We start from the raw sequence: 20,578 nt of genomic DNA, 5'->3' as shown, positions 1-20,578 counted from the left end.
ATTTCACTACCACAAATATGTTAAGCAAGAAGCGTGGTTAAATAAGACCATGCATCCTTAAAGCAAGGAGTATAAACAACCACAAATATATTTGGGAATTGGACGATTGGTGTACCTAAAGATTATAAACAACCAGTCTGTGTGAGCGCGGCAGTCTTGTCTTGGTCTGTTTGGCACTATAGAAACTCTGTGAATTTTTATAACAAACAACCATCCTTTTTGCAGGTGATCTACTCTGCAATACACTGGCTACGCATGTGGGCTATCCTTCAGCCGTCTACCTCACAGGACATTCTTGTAGCAGCGTCTCATTTTTTGGAGCAGGTGGCCAAGGAATTTTTTGCACGGACACATGGGTTGCGGTCTAGTCTTAGGATTGACTGTCATTAGTTTGTCCGGTTTTGTAAGACTTTTGTAGGCTGTATGCCTTTTTGGCAGAGGTCGGTAAAATTTCAAAACGATGTATCACATTGATGTATCACTTTGAAATTAATAAAAGTTCCCTTTTCCAAAAAAAAATTGAGATGGATGGAAAGGTCCAGAGACCCTTTAATACCTGTTGTGTTACCACCTGATATCTAAAGGTGTTCCACGCACTACTACAAAAACTGATTAACCATGACCTTTAAAAATCACCTCGGAGGCAAGCATAATTTTTAACCACCTATGTTAATACTAGGCATTAATCGAGGTAGTCATTTTTTATTAACCGAGGTGGTTAATAAATCGCCTCACAAAATGGATTAATTGAGGAGGGCACCTTTATAATGACCGCCTTGGTTAATATTGATTAACCGAGGCGGTTGATCTAAAGCAAACATCTCGGTTAATTGATTAACCGAGGAGGTTACCTAATAGCGCCCGCATAAGTTAAGTTTCCCATGGTCATTTTTTTGGTAGCGGACCGTCCGCCTTTCAGACAGCCAAACATCTGCTCCGTGCGGACGTTCGGATGTCCAAATGTCTTGAAAGACTATCGGTCCGCCCTGAGGGAGCGAACGGTACGCCAGGCCCTGCCCTAAATATACAAGAGTTAGGGTTTTCTTTTGAAGCCTCACACACACACACACACCCACCTCTCCTGGCTCAATGCCTCTCTCTCTCTCCCGCGCCCTCATCTCAAAGCTCGGAGCGACGCATGGGGCTAAAGCGGTGGGGCGGAGCCCGCAGCGGTGGCGGGTGGGGCGGTGACGCCGTGGCTCGGAGCGGCGGCACCGCGGCTCGGAGCGGTGCACAGCGGCCTGGAGCTGCACGTCAGCACGCGGCCGGGCTGGAGCGGCGGATCCAGGCTCACGGCGGGGCACGAAAGATCCAGGTGCACGGCGGCGGCGCGCGGAGCTCGACGCTCGGCATGTAGCGGCCACGGCGGCGGCGTTTCGCACGCGGCAGGCCACCAGCGGCGGATCCGGCTAGGTGGGGCTCGCATGGTGGCGAATCTGGCCAGGAGCCCCCCTCCCCCCCCCCAACGATGGATCTGGCCAGAAGGAAGCCCCACGGCAGTGGCGGCGCTTCTGGAGCAGGCGGCGCGAGTGAGGCCAATCCCAAGCGGCGATGCGGGCCTCCGGATCGAGTGGCGGTGGATCCAGCCTCCCTAGGGGCGGCGCGAGCCGAGGCGCAGCGGCGGCGGCCTCCCCCGTGGATGGGCTCGGCGGGCCCCTGGATGGGCTTCGCGGGCTTGTCCACGTTCTTTCTATTTTTTGTTCTTTTATTTGATTAGCCGAGACAGTTATATTAAAAAATCACATCGGCTAAAGCGTTAATTGAGGCGATTTTTTCAACCACCTCGATTAAGACCACGATTAACCATGACCTTGCAACCGTCTCGGTTAATGCTTTTTGACTGCCTTGGTTAAGATTTCTATAGTAGTGACGGGTTACTTCAAAAGGAAAATATCTTCCTCTCAATCACAACTACTATGTAGGTGAGATGGTGAGGGAGCTACATGCAAGACAAGGAGTTGTGGGTTCGAATCCTAGTCACTGCATGTGCGCATTTATCACATGAAAAATTCACGAACTTAATATATATATTTTACAAAAAAAAACTTTGGTACCGACTTTTAGTCTCGATTTCAAGTTCAGTTGGGCCGGCGGCAGGCCAGTGAGGCACACGGGACGCGTGTCACCTGGTGGCGAGCTACCCAGCTTGTCATCCTCGTCCTCCACCACCAGTGCAGTGCTCCTCTTTTTGCTAGGTTTGCTACATGCATGTTGCAAGCGTACATTTTAAGAGTTTCAAATGTTTCAGAAGAATGTTGCAAGTGCTTCACGTGGATGTTATAAAAGTAGATCTAGATATTTCGATGTTGCATATGTTTTACACAAATGTTGCAAGTATTTTATCTAGATGTTGCATCTTCAGTGAGAGATTTGAATGTTCCATGAAACATGAAACAAATATTGCGGCCAATTTTTTCGCTCATCGTTAACGGATGGCTAACATCAATTTTTCAACATGCTTTTTATGTCGCTAAGCTGATTTAACTGTTTCATTTGATCCGGTCATTTGCATGCAACATCAGACAATGTTGTGGCCCGGATCGGACGTCCGGCCGCTAACAGCTCCCTAGCTAAAAAGGTATTTTGGCAACAGGAGTTATACCATTTTGAATTTCATGGCCTTGTTTGGGCTCTCTTCTCTCTTCTATTTTTTCAAAATTATTTTAATGTTTCCTTTGGTATCTTGCAAGCATATCACACCAAGAAACCTCCAAACGGTGTCGCTTTTGTCCAGCTCAGAATATAACTAGCCCCAAGCCTCTGCCTGTTCGTGACAATACCATGGACTGTTATGAATCTTAAGTGTGGATCATGTTTTCATTGTCTGATGAACAAAAGTGGCAAAAAAAAAGTTCAATTTACTCCCTTCAACTATAGCCAAAGTCTGGATAACCCCCTAAATTATAACTTGGTTCAATTTACCCCCTAAACTATGTTAGTTAGTTCATTTTATCTTATAATACAATTTGTCATTTATTCCATACACAAGTTGAATTTTAATTTCAAATTTTGTAGGGTAGTAGTGGACATCACAATGAATATTTAGAAAAAAATTTATAATTTTTTACCATTAGTTTTAATATAATTTTGAACTCCAATGATTAATTTATTGTTAAATATTCTAACCTATCAAAATAATGATAAAAATTATGATATATTTTTTCTTAATGTGTTATGTTGTGTACTATTATCTTGTAAAAATTCAACTTAAAACTCCACCTATGCATAGATAAATAAAAAAGACAAATTTTATTAGGGGGTAATTTGAACCAAAAGGCATAGTTTGAGGGGTAAAATGAATCAAACGATAGTTTAGGGGGTTATTCAGACTTTGGCTATAGTTGAGGGGAGCAATCTAGACTTTTTCCAAAAAAAATATGGGTCAGTGTCAATAATATTTCAAGAACAAAGACTGCACGTTCAGATCCAAAGCACCTTGACTGTGAAGTATCTCGGAGGCGAGGAATGAAGAGCTACATGATTGGGAAGCGAAGCAACCACATATGAGATCATGTTGTAAGTTTTGATTGTCGGCTGAACAAACAAGACAAAAAAGGGAGGGGCATGAGACAGTGATATGCGTACGATCCATAGATATCTCTATGAGTTTCACTATAGTCATATAGTAAGCAAGAAGATAACAAAACATGTAGCTCCATTGTATTTGAAATATCACTCATATATGCCAAAGTTTCCTTAAGAATCACACCAGATTTATAGGTCATATTCTCTGTGCAAACCTCTTTTTGTTATGGAGGGTGTGGTAATGGATCATGACACTTATACCTCCTTCACAATCCAATTTCATCCTAATTAATTTTAGCTCAAAAACATATGTTATTTTGGCCCGGCACTTATTGAGCCCAGCCGATCCTTAATTAAATTTGTCAGTATAAACTATTGAGCCATATCCTCAAAGAACTAAAATTAAGTGCTAAAGTTTAGCACATATTAGCACTCACACATATGCTAAATTTTTTTAGTCTTGGCTGAACCCATTAGCACTCTTGTTTGGAGGAGCTAGTGCTAAAGTTTAGCACTTTCAGCCATTAGCACTTGGATCTAAACAGACTCTAGTATAAATTATTGAGCCCTTTACCACCCTATGTGGAGCTAAAAACCAGATAAGATGTAGCTCAATTTGCTCACTAGCTACTTTGATTTCAACTCAATTTGAGTTGTGTAACAATTCAAGTAATCAAATATATAAGGGTTGGGGTGGTTGCGATGCTATGTAAAGCACAAACTTCGGTTCTATTGGAATATTCTTACCTCAAAGAAATCACGCATGTGTACGATGGAAAACAGTAACGGTGACGAATGTTAAAGCTATGATTATTTAAGAAGAGAAAACAGCTTTGAAACATATATAAACACTTCACAAATTTTGGCACATTGAGATTTTTCAACAAAGATGTTGGCTTAATCTTTAGGCATTTCTATACATATGTGCACGTACTTTATAGCAAAGGCTGAACACAAACTAATTGGAAAGCATGTATTATTGCGGTTACCAATTGCTACCCACCATCACCCCCCATGGTGACAAAAAAAAAAGATGGTCCAACCGACAATACAGCATTAAGGCTCAAGCATTACGCAACAGGTAGTGATATATAGCACTATCATGGAAATTGTTGGTCATGTTTTTTTAGAATTTAATCATGTTCATTGTCTCTTGAGCAAACATGACAAAAGGTACATAAAATGGTGATAAGCATACCTTGTATCTGTATGAGATTTTTTTTTAGTAGTCAAGGGGGGGGGCGAATGGTCCCCACCTAAATTCATTAACCACTGATTCCGCTTTTGATTCAGGTGCCAGGCACCATGGTATCTGTATGAGATTTATTAATTTAGTCACGGCGAAGAAAATTAGACATACTTTTGATTGGAAAATTACTAGCACGTACCCTTTCCAAACCATCAAACATCAAAACTCGCAACTATATATTCATCTCGACCGCAGCCAAATCCAATCAATTAAAACTTTTGATTGTGGCGAGTGAAGAAAATATGATTGTCAATCTCGAAGATTATTTGCCGGCTCAGCCTTCAGGTGTGTAATCTAAAAAAAAGATCCAAATTCTTACATGTGCTCAATTTGGGCTCCACCCTCCTCAAAGCTCTTGCACACCTATGGGCGGGACGTGATGAGGACTCCACATCCGAGTGGCAGAGGAGCTCGAGCAGTCGAGCTTGATCCCCCTGTGTGGCTGTGGCACGCAGTCAGCTTCGAGCTACTGCAAAGTGAGGAAGAGAGTTGAGAGGAGGGAACTACAAGCTTCTCTACTTCAGATTAAGAATCCTAATAAGAAACCCTAGGGATGAGCTACTCGTATCTTAAAGAGCCAAACTGCCCTAAGAAAATTAAAATCAGATATTCTACCCCACTCTTCCCTTTGCTATATGTTCATAGGCGGATTTAGGGAGTGGGCCCCAGCCCATCCTAAGATTTCACCCAAAGAGCTTCACCCTCTCCATTTTTCATATTTGATTTTATTAATTACTACTAGGAAGTTCACTAAATATTAAAAATATTATTCTATTGTACCACCCTAACCTAAAATTCTAGAATCACCACTTATGTTCAACCGTTGGGAGAGCTCTTATATTTAAGTCGGCTTGCACCAACAGTCCAACACAGACTAGTAGTATGGAACTACTGGATGCCATGCACTCCTTTAGAATTTCTAAGACAAGCATCTACATGGATCTATTTTCCAGATCCTTTTTGCGAACGTGCCTGAGTATGTATTTCACTAAAAGAAAAGCAATATGATCATTACAAATATTAATAGGAAAAGGCTATTAAAGTGGAAACAAAACACCAACAAGCAAGTGGCAGGTGACCCATACAACAAACAAGAATAACAAGAAAAATGGGGTAGACATATACGAACCCAATAAACCTAGATACGACCACAGCTGAACCCGCTAAAAGATACTACAACGCCAAGGGAGCGAAGGTCGACAACACGACAAAGGTGGCAAAGCATCCACCCAACCCACCACGGTGGCAAAGCATCCGCCTGAAGTGATCACCAACATGACGGCGGCGGCAAAGCATCCGCCAGAGCAGAATAACGATAAAGTATCTGCCAATGTACAGGAGGGTGGCAAAGCATCCGCCAGATGATGACCGTAGAAACCTAGACGATGCAGAGGAAACAGACGAAGGAAGGTGCAGTCGTCATCATCCAACCATAAGGTCAAGGGTCTAGGGAGGGAGCAACGCCACGGGCGCCGTCGTCATCCAACCGTGAGGTCAAGGCTTTCATACAGAAAGCCCACCGGAGAGGAGGGATGAGGGAAAAAATGACGCCTTCTTTTTTTAACCAGAATTCATCATGCTTTTAAAGAAAGCGGTAAAAAGGATGCAGTACAGCTTGTTGGGGATACTAGCTTACATAAGGTTTGGACACAACTAAAGCAAACAAGACGTAAAAGAGGCTACTCCAAGAAACATAAAGACAAGAAACAATCAGATAAATGGGTCTTCCCTCGGTTGCTGACTTCTGGTATATAGAAATTCCTGCATCCAGCGCCTCACGACCTCTCTGGTGGTCTCCATTTTCTTCCGATCTTGGTCATGCAACAGCACCCCTCCCTCCAGTTTTGCAATAGTAAATTGAAGAAGGAACTTTTTCTCGATCGCCATCTTGTTTCTATTAGTCCAGAGCGCCCTGGCAATAGTAGCAAATTGAAAGAATTTTAAGTCATAATCACTACAGCCCATCGTTAACCAACTCTTTTAAGAAATCTACCATGTTAGCTGGTGCCCTGTCCCACCCTAAGGCCTCTTTAAAGCAATTCCAGACATGGGAGGAAACGGCACAGCTAAAGAGAATGTGGTCAACAGTTTCAGTCACCCACACGCACACACACATCGGATGTTCCCCCTTCCATCTCTTCTTCTTTAGGGCTTCACCAGTTTGGAGCTTGTTTTGAAGAGCCAACCGAAGGAATACTTTGATTTTCGGAGGTACTTTGCTTCTCCAAGTTTCTATAACCTTTTACTATTTAGTTCTCCAAAAGTCTAACATTTTGTACATGGATTTCGTGGTGTAAATGCCAGACTTCTCTAGTCTCCAGTTTACCACATCTTTTTCCTCTACAATTTGACGGTCCTGCAGACATGAAGCAGCTCCTGCCCTCTTAATTCCTCCTCCCCAAAGGTTCTCCTAAGCTCACCATTCCAGTCCTCCTCATCCCAGTAATCACTGACCAAAACTTCTTTATCACTACAGTAGTTGTACAGCCTTGGAAATCTGTCCCTCAATTTAAACCCCCTCCCCCCTCAAGATGTATTCCCAGGATTTGGTGTTCAGTTCATTATTCACCACATATGTAGCCCCCCAGCCAAACTACTCTATCACCTTGTGTAGGCCTCTCCAAAATTGAGATCCTTATTTGCCTCTACAGCTACATCCCCTCTCCAAAAAAACTTTTCTCTGATTGAGTCAATTTATTGGTGACTAGGTTCAAGAAGCATGAACATCCCCAATAAGTAAATTGGAATACTACTAAGAGAGGAGTTGGTCAATATTAGACACCCTCTAGCTAGCTAAAAGATAGATTTCTCCCCTTCCAAGGTAAACGGTGCCCGAGGGCATCACCGTCATTGGCCTACAAGCAGGCCTAGGCTTTCGTCTCCACCCCATTCCCTCCCTAGATCTAAAGGCCAAAGAACACCACGGCGCAGAAGAACCTACGGGTCGGCACCCGACCGCAGACTGCACTCGAACGACAAGTCCTGGCCACCAGGGTCGCCGAAGGCACAGTAAACTGGCCACCTAAGCCACCGTTAGGGCAGCCCCCCACCCCCCCCCCCACCCCACACCCCAAGCACCGGCGATGGGCCGGCTGGAGGTAGGAGGCTGATGAGGAACTAGGGGTGAGCGGCTACAGCGGCGCCCCGCCCACGATGCCCTATAGGTAGAGCCGGCGATAGGGGGGCATGGTCCTAGCCATCGGATCGGAACTAAGGCTCCAGCAGTGAGGGCTGCGACGGTAGTGACCGCCAGGGCCAGGGCACGACGGTGCAAGGTCGGGGCCAAGGTTGGCGCTGGCGCTAAGGTAGGGGGTGCCGAGGAGGAGGGGCAGGCCACCGGCACCGTCGCACCGAGGCGGCGAAGCCCGGTGACAGCAGATCCACCCATGGGCTGGCCAGATCCGGCAACCCCAACGCCGGATCTGGCCCCCGGCAACCGGTGGCGGTGAGAGAGGAGATGGTGTGCAACCCGGGTTTGGAGCTCAGTGAAAAAGAGAGAGAGGGAGAGGGGATGCGAGATGGCCGGATTCGGTCCAACTGCACCGGCCGGACGGAGGTGGCAGCAGACGGAGGAGGGGTGGGCGGTGACACAGGAATCAGCCCCCGTATCACCTGGGAGGGAACGCCCCATTTTCCAGATGTTACGTACCTACTTATGGAACACGGCATATTTCTCAGGACGGTGCTCCGAGGAATCTGCAAGTAAGCTAGAACAAAGATGCCCTCGTCATCTCCGCATTATCTGGGCATATTAGCCCAATGTCTTGAAAATCATCTTTTATTAGTCAGTTTTCTATAAGAGTTTGATTTTTATTAAAAAAACAGCGCTCAGGCACGCCGCACCTGGGGCCTCAGGAGTGTATATATATGCCACCCATACGGCCTTCTCCTGGCATCCTCCAGTCCTCCCTACACTACACTACCACTAGCTTATCATCAGCTGAAAGCACCACGACCATGGCCGCTTCGGTCGAACCAACGCATCTCGGCCGCCTCGAGCCGAGCTCCGCTCAGATGCAGGCTTTCATGAACGGGACCAGGGCGTACCCTCCTTCTTCCCCGAGCCGCATCCCGCGCCGCTCTGATCGTGGCTTCACCGCCCTTGTCTCGTCGCACCCGTGGGAGTGGGACGAAGACGACGACGACGACGAGCAGGACTGGCGCGAGCTCTACGGCTCGCACCTGCAGCTGCAGGTGGTCGAGCCGGCGGCGAACGACCGGCGCGACGAGGGCACCGCGGACGCCTGGGTCAAGCGCAACCCGTCCCTGATCCGGCTCACCGGGAAGCACCCGCTCAACTGCGAGCCGCCGCTGGCGCGCCTGATGCGCCACGGCTTCATCACCCCGGCGCCGCTGCACTACGTGCGCAACCACGGCGCCGTGCCGCGGGCGGACTGGGCGATGTGGACCGTCGAGGTGGTGGGCCTCGTCCGCCGTCCCGCGCGGCTCACCATGGAGCAGCTCGCCCGCGGCTTCCCCGCCGTGGAGCTCCCCGTCACGCTCGTCTGCTCCAGCAACCGGCGCGGGGAGCAGAACGCGGCGCGCCAGACGCTGGGCTTCAACTGGGGCCCCGCCGCCGTGTCCACCTCCGTGTGGCGCGGCGCGCGCCTCCGCGACGTGCTGCGCCGGTGCGGCATCGCGCCCCGCGCCGGCGGCGCGCTCAACGTCTGCTTCGAGGGCGCCGACAGCCTCCCCGGCGGCGGCGGCGGCTGCACCACGTACGGCACCAGCATCCGGCGCGAGTGGGCCATGGACCCGGCCATGGACGTCATGCTCGCCTACATGCAGAACGGCGAGCCGCTGCTGCCGGACCACGGCTTCCCGGTGCGCGTCATCGTCCCCGGCTGCACGGCCGGCCGCATGGTCAAGTGGCTCCGCCGCATCGTCGTCACCACCGCCGAGTCCGACAACTACTACCATTACCGCGACAACCGCTTCCTGCCGTCCCACGTGGACGCCGAGCTCGCCGACGCGGAAGGCGAGAATCTTTAACTTGTCCAAGCGAATCTCACGGCGACACTAAATCTCTGAACCTTGGGGCGCATGTTGGATGAAATGCAGGGTGGTGGTACAAGCCGGAGCACGTCATCAACGAGATGAACATCAACTCGGTGATCACGACGCCGGGGCACGACGAGATCCTGCCCGTCGACGGCGTCACCACGCAGCGGGGGTACACCATTAAGGGATACGCCTACTCCGGTGAGTCTCAGTCGTGTGTGATAGATCTCATACGGCCGTGTTTAGTTCGTGAAAAAGTTTGAATTTTGATATTGTAACACATTTCGTTGTTACTTGACAAATAAGATCCAATTATAAACTAATTAGATTTAAAAGATTCATCTCATGCTAATCAATCAGACAGTGTAATTAGTAATTTTTTTAACTGTATTTAATGCTCCATGCATGTGTCCAAAAATTCGATGTGACGGATACTGTGGAAATTTTTTGGAACTAAACAGGGCCAGTTTCTTGGCGTGCCGACAGCCCGGCATTCGACACTGCTACTACCATTTTACAATTCCTGCAGCAACTTTTGTTCCTCGTCACTAGCATGTTAGGGCCTTGTTTAGATGACTTTTGTAAAGTTATTGAAAGAGAATCTTTGCAAATTCTTAAATATAGACTAATTACAAAATTAATTACAGAACTCGTTTGTAAACTACGTGACAAATTTATTAAGACTAATTAATCTGTCAGTAGCACATATTTACTGTAGCTTTACTGTAGCAATTTATTGTCTAATTATGGCCTAATTGGACTCATTAGATTCGTCTCGTAATTTACAAGCAAACTATGCAAACGTTTAGATTTAATACTTCATGCATGTGTCGCAAGATAATTTTGGAATTTTAAATTTTGCATCTAAACAAGACCTAGAATATGCTGACGAGTCATGCATAGATCATCACAAACTACAAAATATTCTCTTTAGGAGTACAGGCGGTTTATGTGGACGGTGGCCGTATATGCTGTCTGCACTATCCAGAACGCATAGTAGGTTTTTTAAGTAACATGCATCAGATGTCCTAACTTAACGTACGTTCTTCATGACCATCTATAGGTCCCTATCCTTTCAAGATCTATAAACCTATTAAGAGCTTGTTCGGTTACACATGGTTTTATTCCGGGCCGGAAATAATAGAAACAATAAGAGATATAACAAGAGATCAGGATTTATTCTAGGTCGAAAACTACTCGTAACAAAATAAACTCATAATAGATACAACAAGAGACTCGGAATCAATCCATGAGTGTAGAGATGGGGAATGAATCCTGGTCTCTTGTTGCACCTATTATGAGTTTATTTTGTTGCAAGTAGTTTTTGACCCGGAATAAATCCGGGCCTCTTGTTATATCTGTTATTGTTTCTATCATTTCCGGCCCGAAATAAAACCATGTGTAACCGAACAAGCCCTAAGCGTACATGTTGATATCCAAAACACCTTAATCGAAATAATAATTGTGTACATGCTCACGTACGTCACCAAGCCTGAGTATGTGCTAACTCTTGCCGATGCCTGGGATGTAACATTGCTCGATTACATGCTCACGTACGTCATCACCGCTATAATGCATGGTGCGTATCAAGTGTTGTGTTCATACATATTGTGCTAATTAGGTGATTGTGCTAAGGTAGGGGATAGATGAGCATGTGGTGCTGGATTCTAATCTAATGAAGATTAGGGGGCTAGTAGGAAACGTTAATCCCCTTCTTTTACTGCAAAAGGATTGAGCAGGAATGACAAAAGGAGCAATTTTCTAACAAGCAGTATATCAGTCAGACTGAAGCGACCGCCATGGCGCCATTACACCATTACATTTACATGATGATTTCTCTGGTTTCTGTTGTGTAGGTGGTGGCAAGAAGGTGACGCGGGTGGAGGTGACGCTGGACGGCGGCGAGACATGGCTGGTATGCGAGCTCAACCACCCGGAGAAGCCCAACAAGTACGGCAAGCACTGGTGCTGGTGCTTCTGGTCCGTGGAGGTGGAGGTGCTCGACCTCCTCGGCGCCAGGGAGATCGCCGTCCGCGCCTGGGACCAGTCGCTCAACACCCAGCCGGAGAAGCTCGTCTGGAACCTCATGGTACGCCGCCGTCATCTACTGGCACATCGGCCATCGCTCTGTGTTTTCTGGTGGATTCTGATGATGCTCTGCCATGGATTGTGCTGGCAGGGGATGATGAACAACTGCTGGTTCAGGGTGAAGGTGAACGTGTGCCGGCCGCGCAAGGGGGAGATCGGGCTGGCGTTCGAGCACCCGACGCAGCCCGGCAACCAGCCGGGCGGGTGGATGGCGCGGCAGAAGCGCATCGACGCGGCGGAGGCCGCCGCGACGGCGCTCCAGCGCGGCACCCCGCCCGAGCCGCCCGCCACGAACACCGCCGGCGCTAGCAAGCGGTTCACGATGGCCGAGGTCCGGGAGCACGCGTCCCGGGACTCGGCGTGGATCGTCGTCCACGGCAGCGTCTACGACTGCACCGCGTACCTCGAGGACCACCCCGGCGGCGCCGACAGCATCCTCATCAACGCCGGCACCGACTGCACCGAGGAGTTCGACGCCATCCACTCCGACAAGGCCAAAGCGCTCCTCGACGCCTACCGCATCGGCGAGCTCGTCACCACCGGCACCGGCCACAACTCCGACGCCGCCATCCACTGCGCGTCCTCCAGCCTCTCCCACCTCGACCCCATCCCCGGCGCCGTCAAGCCCGCCGCGCCCGCCGCCGCCGTCGCGCTCGCCAACCCTCTGGAGAAGGTCCCCTGCCGCCTCGTGGGCAAGAAGGAGCTCTCCCGCGACGTCCGCATCTTCCGGTTCGCCCTGCCGTCGGCCGGCCAGGAGCTCGGGCTCCCCGTCGGCAAGCATATCCTGGTGTGCGCCGACATCGCGGGGAAGCCGTGCGCGCGGGCGTACACGCCGACGAGCGCGGCGGACGAGGCCGGCCACTTCGAGCTCCTCGTTAAGGTGTACTTCAAGGGCGAGCACCCCAAGTTCCCCGGCGGCGGGCTCATGACCCAGCACCTGGACTCCCTCCCGATCGGCTCCCGCGTCGACGTCAAGGGGCCCCTCGGCCACGTCGCGTACGCCGGCCGCGGCGAGTTCGTGATCGACGGCGAGCCGCGCCGGGCTCGCCGCCTCGCGATGGTCGCCGGCGGCAGCGGGATCGCGCCGGTGTACCAGGTGATCCAGGCGGTGCTGCGCGACCAGCCGGGGGACCGGACGGAGATGCACCTCGTGTACGCGAACCGCACGGAGGAGGACATCCTCCTGCGCGGCGAGCTGGAGCGGTGGGCGGCCGAGTTCCCGGACAGGCTCAAGGTGTGGTACGTGGTCGAACGGGTGAAGCGGCCGGAGGAGGGGTGGGAGTACAGCGTCGGATTCGTGACAGAGGCTATACTGCGGGAACACGTGCCGGAGGGCGGCGACGACGACGCGCTGGCGCTCGCCTGCGGGCCGCCGGCGATGATCCAGCTCGCCGTCGCGCCCAGCCTGGAGAAGATGAAGTACCGCAGGTCCAGTTCTTTCGTCGTCTTCTAAGTTCCATAGCGCCGTCGCCGTGAGCTCGGTGCCACCAGTAAGAAGGTTTTTGTTTGCGTCTGCTCGATCCCCAACGACAGGGGAAATATTTGCATAATACGATATAGTCCTACAGGAATGTATATTCGAAATAAATAATTTCAGTATATATATGGGGATGAATAAGTGGAGCATAGGCCCACATGTAAATGGAAGATCATTGTATACAAAAAGGAGAAATTGTGTATTCGGGAATAGCGCCCCTAGGTTGAAAGGTCATTTGGTTTAAACTATGGAATGGTGTGTTATGGCAAAGTGAAAAGTGCTATGATGGTATCATGTTATATGTGCCTGTTTGGCATGGCTCCAGCTCAGCTCTGGGTGGAGTTAGAGCAGGCTGGATAGTGTGCTTGGCACGAAGGGTGCCTCCAGCTCTAGAAAAAAGGATTTTAAGGGTGGATTGTCCTTTTCACATAAAGCCCCTAAGAACTTCTAACATCTTCTCAACATACCCCTTCCCTATCTCTTCTTTCTCCCAAATCCACAGGCAAGCTGCCACAATCGCTCGGTACCGGTGAATAAGGAGGTGATTGCTGCTGCTCCAATGAGCCGGCGAGGCTAGGGGGAGCAGCGCCGAGGCGACCTCTGCACGCACGAGGTGCCAAGCAATCACCTCATTGAGGAGGGAGGGCGGCGGCGGGAAGGGCCGGCGGGATCGACAGGGAGGGAAAGGAGGGCGCCACCAGCGGGGAGGGCGCCGTCGGTGAAGGCGGAGCGTGCCACCGATGGCAGACGGTGGTGCCTGCGAGGAGATCGGGGTCGGTGGCGAGGGGGGTAATAAAAGTATCATTCAGATATAGTCATGTGTGGTCTTGGTTTGAAGATCTTATCATAAAAAATATGATGGTTGAATCGAAATTTAATTTTGATGTCTGATTTGTGTTTTATAGATTTATTTTTAGTTTGGAACTTATTTGCATGTGTGTTAACGCCATCAATCTTGTCACTTTTCGATGCATGCACTAGCTTCTCTCCCCTGCATAACTGATTGGGCCTTACGGTGCGGAAATTAATAGTTAGTGGGCTTTACAAAGATAGTTAGTGAGCTTTACGGTGCGGAAATTAATAGTTAGTGGGCTTTACAAAGATAGTGGGCATGATGAGTTGTAAAATCATCGCCTTCAGTGATATATAATCACCCCTAGTGGAAAAGAGCCCTTTCGGTAGTGATATATAATCACCCCTAGTGGAAAAGAGCCCTTTCGGGTTAGTCGTATTTGCTTGTTTTACCGTTGTCGGTGTTTTTGAATTTAATTGGCCGCGTACTGATAAGAGTTTTGGACTTACCTTCTCTCCTAAACTAGGCCAACTACACTCTTATAGGAACTCCCCGCTCTTTAAAAAGTTGTTTAGGTGAAAAAGCCCAAGAAGCTGCAAGCAAGAAGAGAATATTACAGAAAGCTCCTTAATGAAAAATGTGCCCAGGTCGTGAAAAAAATTACATAAAGAACAGTACAATACAATTTGTTGAGCTCATGTTTCTCTTCTTGAAACAATCAACATACATATTCAGCCTTAAAGAGAAAGGAACATGTTCAGATATAATTTCCATTAGAAGGCTAAGAGCAACAATAGTTACATGCTAGTAGTACACAGCAGGAAGAAATAAGCAGCCTCCTCAGAATTCACAAGCTGCAGATTCTGAGGACAAAGCATGGCCGGGCTATGTGCTGCTCTAGTCTCATAATTCCTGGCTAGAGCAGAGTACAAGTGTACAACTTATAATCCCTTCATCTCACAATGCAACCCTCCGTCTCTCAAGCAATTTACGCTGGCAATTCGACTAGTTTGTTATATACATATACATCTGGTGTGTGGTACGTACTGATGTCTTAGAAGACGATGAAAGAATTGGCCATGTCGTACTTCATCTTCTCCAGGTTCGGCGAGATGGCGAACTTGATCATCGGCGGCGGCCCGCAGGCGAGGGCCAGCGTGTCGTCGCCGCCCTCCGGCACGTGCTCCCGCAGGACGGCCTCCGTGACGAACCCGACGCTGTACTTCCACCCATCCTCCGGGCGCTTCACCTGATCGACCACGTACCAGACCTTGAGCCTGTCCGGGTAGTCGGCCGCCCACCGGTCGAGCTCGTCGCGGAGGAGGATGTCGTCCTCCGTCCGGTTGGCGTAGACGAGGTGCATCTCCGTCTCGTCGTCCGGCTGGTCGCGCAGCACCGCCTGGATGACCTGGTACATGGGCGTGATCCCGCTCCCGCCGGCGATCATGGCGAGGCGCCTCGCGCGGCGCGGCTTGCCGTTGATGACGAAGCCGCCGCGGCCGGTGTACTCGACGTGGCCCAGAGGCCCCTTGACGTCGATGTGGGAGCCGATCGGCAGCGACTCCAGGTGCTGCGTCATGAGGCCGCCGTCGGGGAACTTGGGGTGCTCGTTCTTGAAGTAGATCTTGACGAGGAGGTCGAAGTGGCCGATCTCGTCCACCATGCTCGTCGGCGTGTAGGCCCGCATGCAGAGCTTGCCGTCAATGGTGGCGCAGACGAAGATGTGCTTGCCGATGGGGAGGCCGAGCACCTGGTCGGGCGACGGGAGGGCGAAGCGGAAGAGGCGGACGTCGCGGGAGAGCTCCCTCTTGGCGACGAGGCGGCAGCGGATCTTGTCGCGCGGGTTGGATAGCGCGACGGGCGCGGCGGCCCTGGCGGCCTCGCGGATGGGCGCGAGGTGGGAGAGCGCGGCGGAGCCGCCGTGGACGGAGTTGTCGGAGGTGTAGCCGGTGCCGGTGGTGATGAGCTGGCCGATGCGGTAGGTGTCGAGGAGCGCCTTGGCCTTGTCGGAGTGGATGGCGTCGAACTCCTCGGTGCAGTCGGTGCCGGCGTTGATGAGGATGCTGTCGGCGCCGCCGGGGTGGTCCCTGAGGAACTTGGTGCAGTCGTAGACGTGGCCGTGGACGACGATCCACGCCGACTCCTGCGACGCGTGCTTGCGCACCTCCGACATGGTGAACTGCTTGCCGTCGCCGGCGGTGTTGAGGAAGGGCGTGGAGGTGCTGCGCTTGAGCCCCGGCGCGGCGGCCTCCGCCGTCTCCAGGTGCTTCTGCCGCACCATCCACCCGCCCGTCTGGTTGCCCGGCTGCGTCGGGTGCTCGAACACCAGCCCGATCTCGCCCCTGTGCGGCCGGCACACGTTCACCTTCACCTTGAACCAGCAGTTGTTCATCATCCCCTGAGATCCATCATCCATCACAGAGAACAACCATCAGAATCCATGGATAATAAGATGAAGCTGCCCTGCTGCACGACGATGCCAATGGCAAGTTCGTTCGTAGTCGTACCATGAGGTTCCAGATGAGCTTCTCGGGCTGGGTGTTGAGCGACTGGTCCCAGGCGCGGACGGCGATCTCCTTGGCGCCGAGGAGGTCGAGCACCTCCACCTCCACGGACCAGAAGCACCAGCACCAGTACTTGCCGTACTTGTTGGGCTTCTCCGGGTGGTCGAGCTCGCACACCAGCCATGTCTCGCCGCCGTCCAGCGTCACCTCCACTCGCGTCACCTTCTTGCCGCCGCCTACGTACCAAAAACACACAAAATTCAGTCAGGCTCAGCTCACCAGGCATCTACCCTGACTCCGTCACTCTTTTTTTTACCAGAAACAGTAAGTTTTTGACTGCCAGGACAGGTAAAAATGGCCATTGCAGTTCTGATAGACACGTGGATCTTTCTTTCATCTGTGATTGGTCTCTCAGATCGCGGCTCTTTTCGACCACGAGTGGACTTGTCAAATGTTTCTCCCAGCCGGCACGAGGAGCAACCTATATGCATGCATGTTGCCACAGCCCACATCCCACATGTGGGGCCGAAAAAGCAGGCACACGGTGGCAGCTTTATTGTTTGTTTTTTTTTCCTTTGACACAGAATTCAACAGCACCCTCCTTGACTAGTGCAGAAGCAACAATTTTATTTTTTCGAAGGGTGCAGCTGAGCAGCTTTTGGATGCAACGAAGTGCCAACACAGCCGGTTCCATGCATGCACTGCACGCTTTGGGCAGCAGAAAAGTGCACATGTTGGGCATAGCAAACTATACTCCAACTTGTTCATGGCTTCCCAGCACCCGGTTTCCAATCAAGCTACTACTTCTATAGTCATCGAACCTGTGCTATCTATAGTGAAGTAGTATAATCATGAACGGGTCCTACTTCTTTGCAAGTTTTTTATTTATAAAAAGGATCTACTTCTTTGCAAGTTGCTGGTTGAGTAGTGCTTGAGTATCTTCTCTGTGCCTGCTGCTGCCCTTGGTCATCTAGCTAGACTTCCTCAACAGTCAAAAATCAGTGACACCAAATGGCCAAATTAAAAATTGCGTTTCTTGTTACGTCATGTATGCCTTGTTAGATTCCTTATTGCTAACCTTGGTGAAAGAATCAAACTTTGTGCCCCGCCGGGAGATGCATGTATGTGATGTTAACAGTTTAACAATTATTGGATCTTTGTAGCTAGTGCGCTACCATTGGTTGTCAATCTTCAGATTTTTACACCACGGCGGACTGCTTACTTGAGTCGCAGGCACGACAAAAAAAAAAGGTGTTTGTACGTTGTCAAATGTTTTAATAAAGCTGCTTGCGAACGAGCATGTGGCTCAGTGGTAGGCACGCTCGGTGGAGCGCCGCCCGCCCGAGCTCGAGACCTGTCTGGCTCGAGTTTCGGGTGTCGCACGGGGATTTTCCCCTGAGGGGACTGAGCGCCTGCATGAGTGTGTGTGTGTGTGCGCGTGTGTGAGGTGCTTGGTGGTGTGAGTGTGTGTGTGTGCGCGTGTGTGAGGTGCTTGGTGGCGCGTTCTCGGACTTCCCGGCAGCACATCCGTGTGTGAGCGTGCGGTCCGCACGGGTGCCTAAATTGAGTTCTTACATGATCCCCTAGTGCTCCTGGATGCTTTCAAAAATAATAATAATAATAATAATAATAATAATAATAATAATAATAATAATAATAATAAAGCTGCTTCTCGTGCCAGGTGGAATTTAAAATTGTTCCCTTTTTTGAAGAAAAAAAAAGAATGGAAAGGTCTTCTTCAGGAATGTCTCTTCATATGCACCACTAGTCATATTTCCTAGGTCAGATTTTTTTTTTTTGAAAAACTAAGTCAGATTGCTAGCTACGCATTCCTAAGTGAGATTGATTATTCTCTCAAATTGTATCAAGGATTACAGGTTTCCATCTAAATGGAAGTAGTCCTGTATGTAATGGAGAAGTGCCATGAAGTTTCATATATTCTTACCAGCTAACCCAGCAAAGTCATAGTCAAAAAGAAAGAAAAGTCAGGGGTTCCCCGGCGTGCTGTAGGGCGTTACCGGAGTAGGCGTATCCCTTCATGGTGTATCCCCGCTGCGTGGTGACGCCGTTGATGGGCAGGATCTCGTCGTGCCCCGGCGTCGTGATCACCGAGTTGATGTTGAGCTCGTTGATGATGTACTCCGGTTTGTACCACCACGCTGCGCATTATATTTTTGCAATAATCAGAAAAAAAAATCTGATGAAGGATTGCTGGCAAGCTTCCATGATTCATCTTCACTTACCTTCGGCATTGGCGAGCTCGGCGTCGACGTGCGACGGCAGGACGCGGTTGTCCTTGTAGTGGTAGTAGTTGTCGGACTCGGCGGGGGTGACGATGATGCGGCGGAGCCACTTGACCATGCGGCCGCCGATGCAGCCGGGGATGATGACGCGCACGGGGAAGCCGTGGTCCGGCAGCAGCGGCTCGCCGTTCTGCATGTAGGCGAGCATGATGTCCCGCGACGGGTCCATCGCCCACTCCCGCGTCACGCTGGTGCCGTACTTGGACCCGCCGCCGCCGGGGAGGTCCTCGGCGCCCTCGAAGCAGACGTTGAGCGCGCCTCCGCGGCGGGGCATGATGCCGCACCGCAGGAGCACGTCGCGGAGGCGCGCGCCGCGCCACACGGAGGTGGACACGCCGGCGGGACCCCAGTTGAAGCCCACCGTCTGCTGCACCATGTTCTGCTCCTTGCGGCGGTTCCCCGCGCAGGCCAGCGTCACGGGGAGCTCCACGGCGGGGAAGTCGCGGGAGAGCTCGTCCATGGTGAGGCGGGCGGGGCGGCGGACGAGGCCCGTCACCTCGACGGCCCACGTCGCCCAGTCGCCGCGCGGCACGGCGCCGTGGTTGCGCACGTAGTGGAGCGGCGCCGGGGTGATGAAGCCGTGGTGCATCAGGCGCGCCAGCGGGGGCTCGCAGTTGAGCGGGTGCTTCCCGGTGAGCCGGATCAGGGACGGGTTTCGCTCCACCCACGAGTCGGCGGTGCCCTCGTCGCGCGGGTCGTGCACCGCGGGCTCCACCTCCAGCTGCAGCTGCGAGCCGTAGAGCTCGCGCCAGTCCGCCGGCTCGTCGTCCTCGTCGTCCTCCGACGCGGCGGCGTCGTCGCCCCGGCCGCGGGGCGGCGACACGAGGGGAGGGAAGCCGCAGCCGCGCACGGGCGAGTCGGCGCGCCGCGGGATGTGTTGGCTCGCCGGAGGAGGGTGGTACGCCTTGGCGCCGTTCGTGGCGCCGCCGCCGCGCACCGGCTCCAGGCGGCCGAACTGCTGCCGCGGCTCGACAGATGCGGCCATGCTGTGTATGGCAACTGGCAAGGCAGGAGGAGAGGTGGTGTTGCGTTTCCTTTGCTGCGCTAGCTCTGCTGCCTGCTGCCGCTGGTGTAGGAGTAGCAGCGGCTGGTGGCCTGGAAGAGGGTGCCTGCGGAAGGCAGCTTGGCACGAGCGGCGTATATATACACGGGCGCGGCTCCTCAAAAGCCAGTGTGCGCCACACGTTCTCTGCTACTAGTCTACTAGCTTTTTTTTTTGAACTCCAACAACTAGCTAGCACACTAACGCTTGGCACTTTGAGTAGCACTCTTCAACGCCACAAAAATTGCTCATCTCTCGACCGTGATTCTTGTTTACATTGTAGTAATACTATTGTCCTTCTCCAGAGTAGTACTTCGTGTTCCAACCTAGAAAAGACATGATATGTATGGCTGTGTGTACATGAGATGTTGGTTCGCAATAATAGGATAAGATTGGTAGTTTTCGAGAACCTCACCTACTATAATTTCATACGGAGTAATTTGCAATGCCAAAAAAAAAGTTTTTTCCCCCTCCAAATGCATGTTAACTTGAAACTCTAGAACCTGCTGAACTTCTTATTCGCACAAGTAGGTGTTTCAGCTTGCACCATAGTACCCAAGATATCTAATTTCCTCTATAGAGAAGACCTATAAGGC

General features: G+C 51.0%; 2 protein-coding genes across 2 annotated transcripts; one reads left to right on the top strand and one right to left on the bottom strand.

Annotated features, from left to right (window-relative positions):
* Positions 1-8,689: 8,689 nt before the first annotated feature.
* On the top strand, positions 8,690-13,544 carry LOC120712605 (nitrate reductase [NADH]-like). The gene is made up of 4 exons (XM_039998434.1): positions 8,690-9,752; positions 9,836-9,976; positions 11,632-11,864; positions 11,955-13,544. Exons 1-4 carry the CDS (start codon positions 8,732-8,734, stop codon positions 13,314-13,316), a joined length of 2,757 nt encoding a protein of 918 aa, XP_039854368.1. The 5' UTR covers positions 8,690-8,731; the 3' UTR covers positions 13,317-13,544.
* Positions 13,545-14,870: 1,326 nt separating this feature from the next.
* Positions 14,871-20,360, bottom strand: LOC120712604 (nitrate reductase [NADH]-like). The gene is made up of 4 exons (XM_039998432.1): positions 18,881-20,360; positions 18,656-18,796; positions 16,641-16,873; positions 14,871-16,531 (listed from the first exon to the last, which is right to left on the bottom strand). Exons 1-4 carry the CDS (start codon positions 19,923-19,925, stop codon positions 15,188-15,190), a joined length of 2,763 nt encoding a protein of 920 aa, XP_039854366.1. The 5' UTR covers positions 19,926-20,360; the 3' UTR covers positions 14,871-15,187.
* Positions 20,361-20,578: the final 218 nt, after the last annotated feature.

This window comes from Panicum virgatum, chromosome 6K (genome assembly GCF_016808335.1).
Source record: "Panicum virgatum strain AP13 chromosome 6K, P.virgatum_v5, whole genome shotgun sequence".
NCBI lineage: Eukaryota > Viridiplantae > Streptophyta > Magnoliopsida > Poales > Poaceae > Panicum > Panicum virgatum.
Note: the sequence above shows the minus strand (reverse complement) of the source record. Positions and strands in the feature narration are given on the sequence as shown.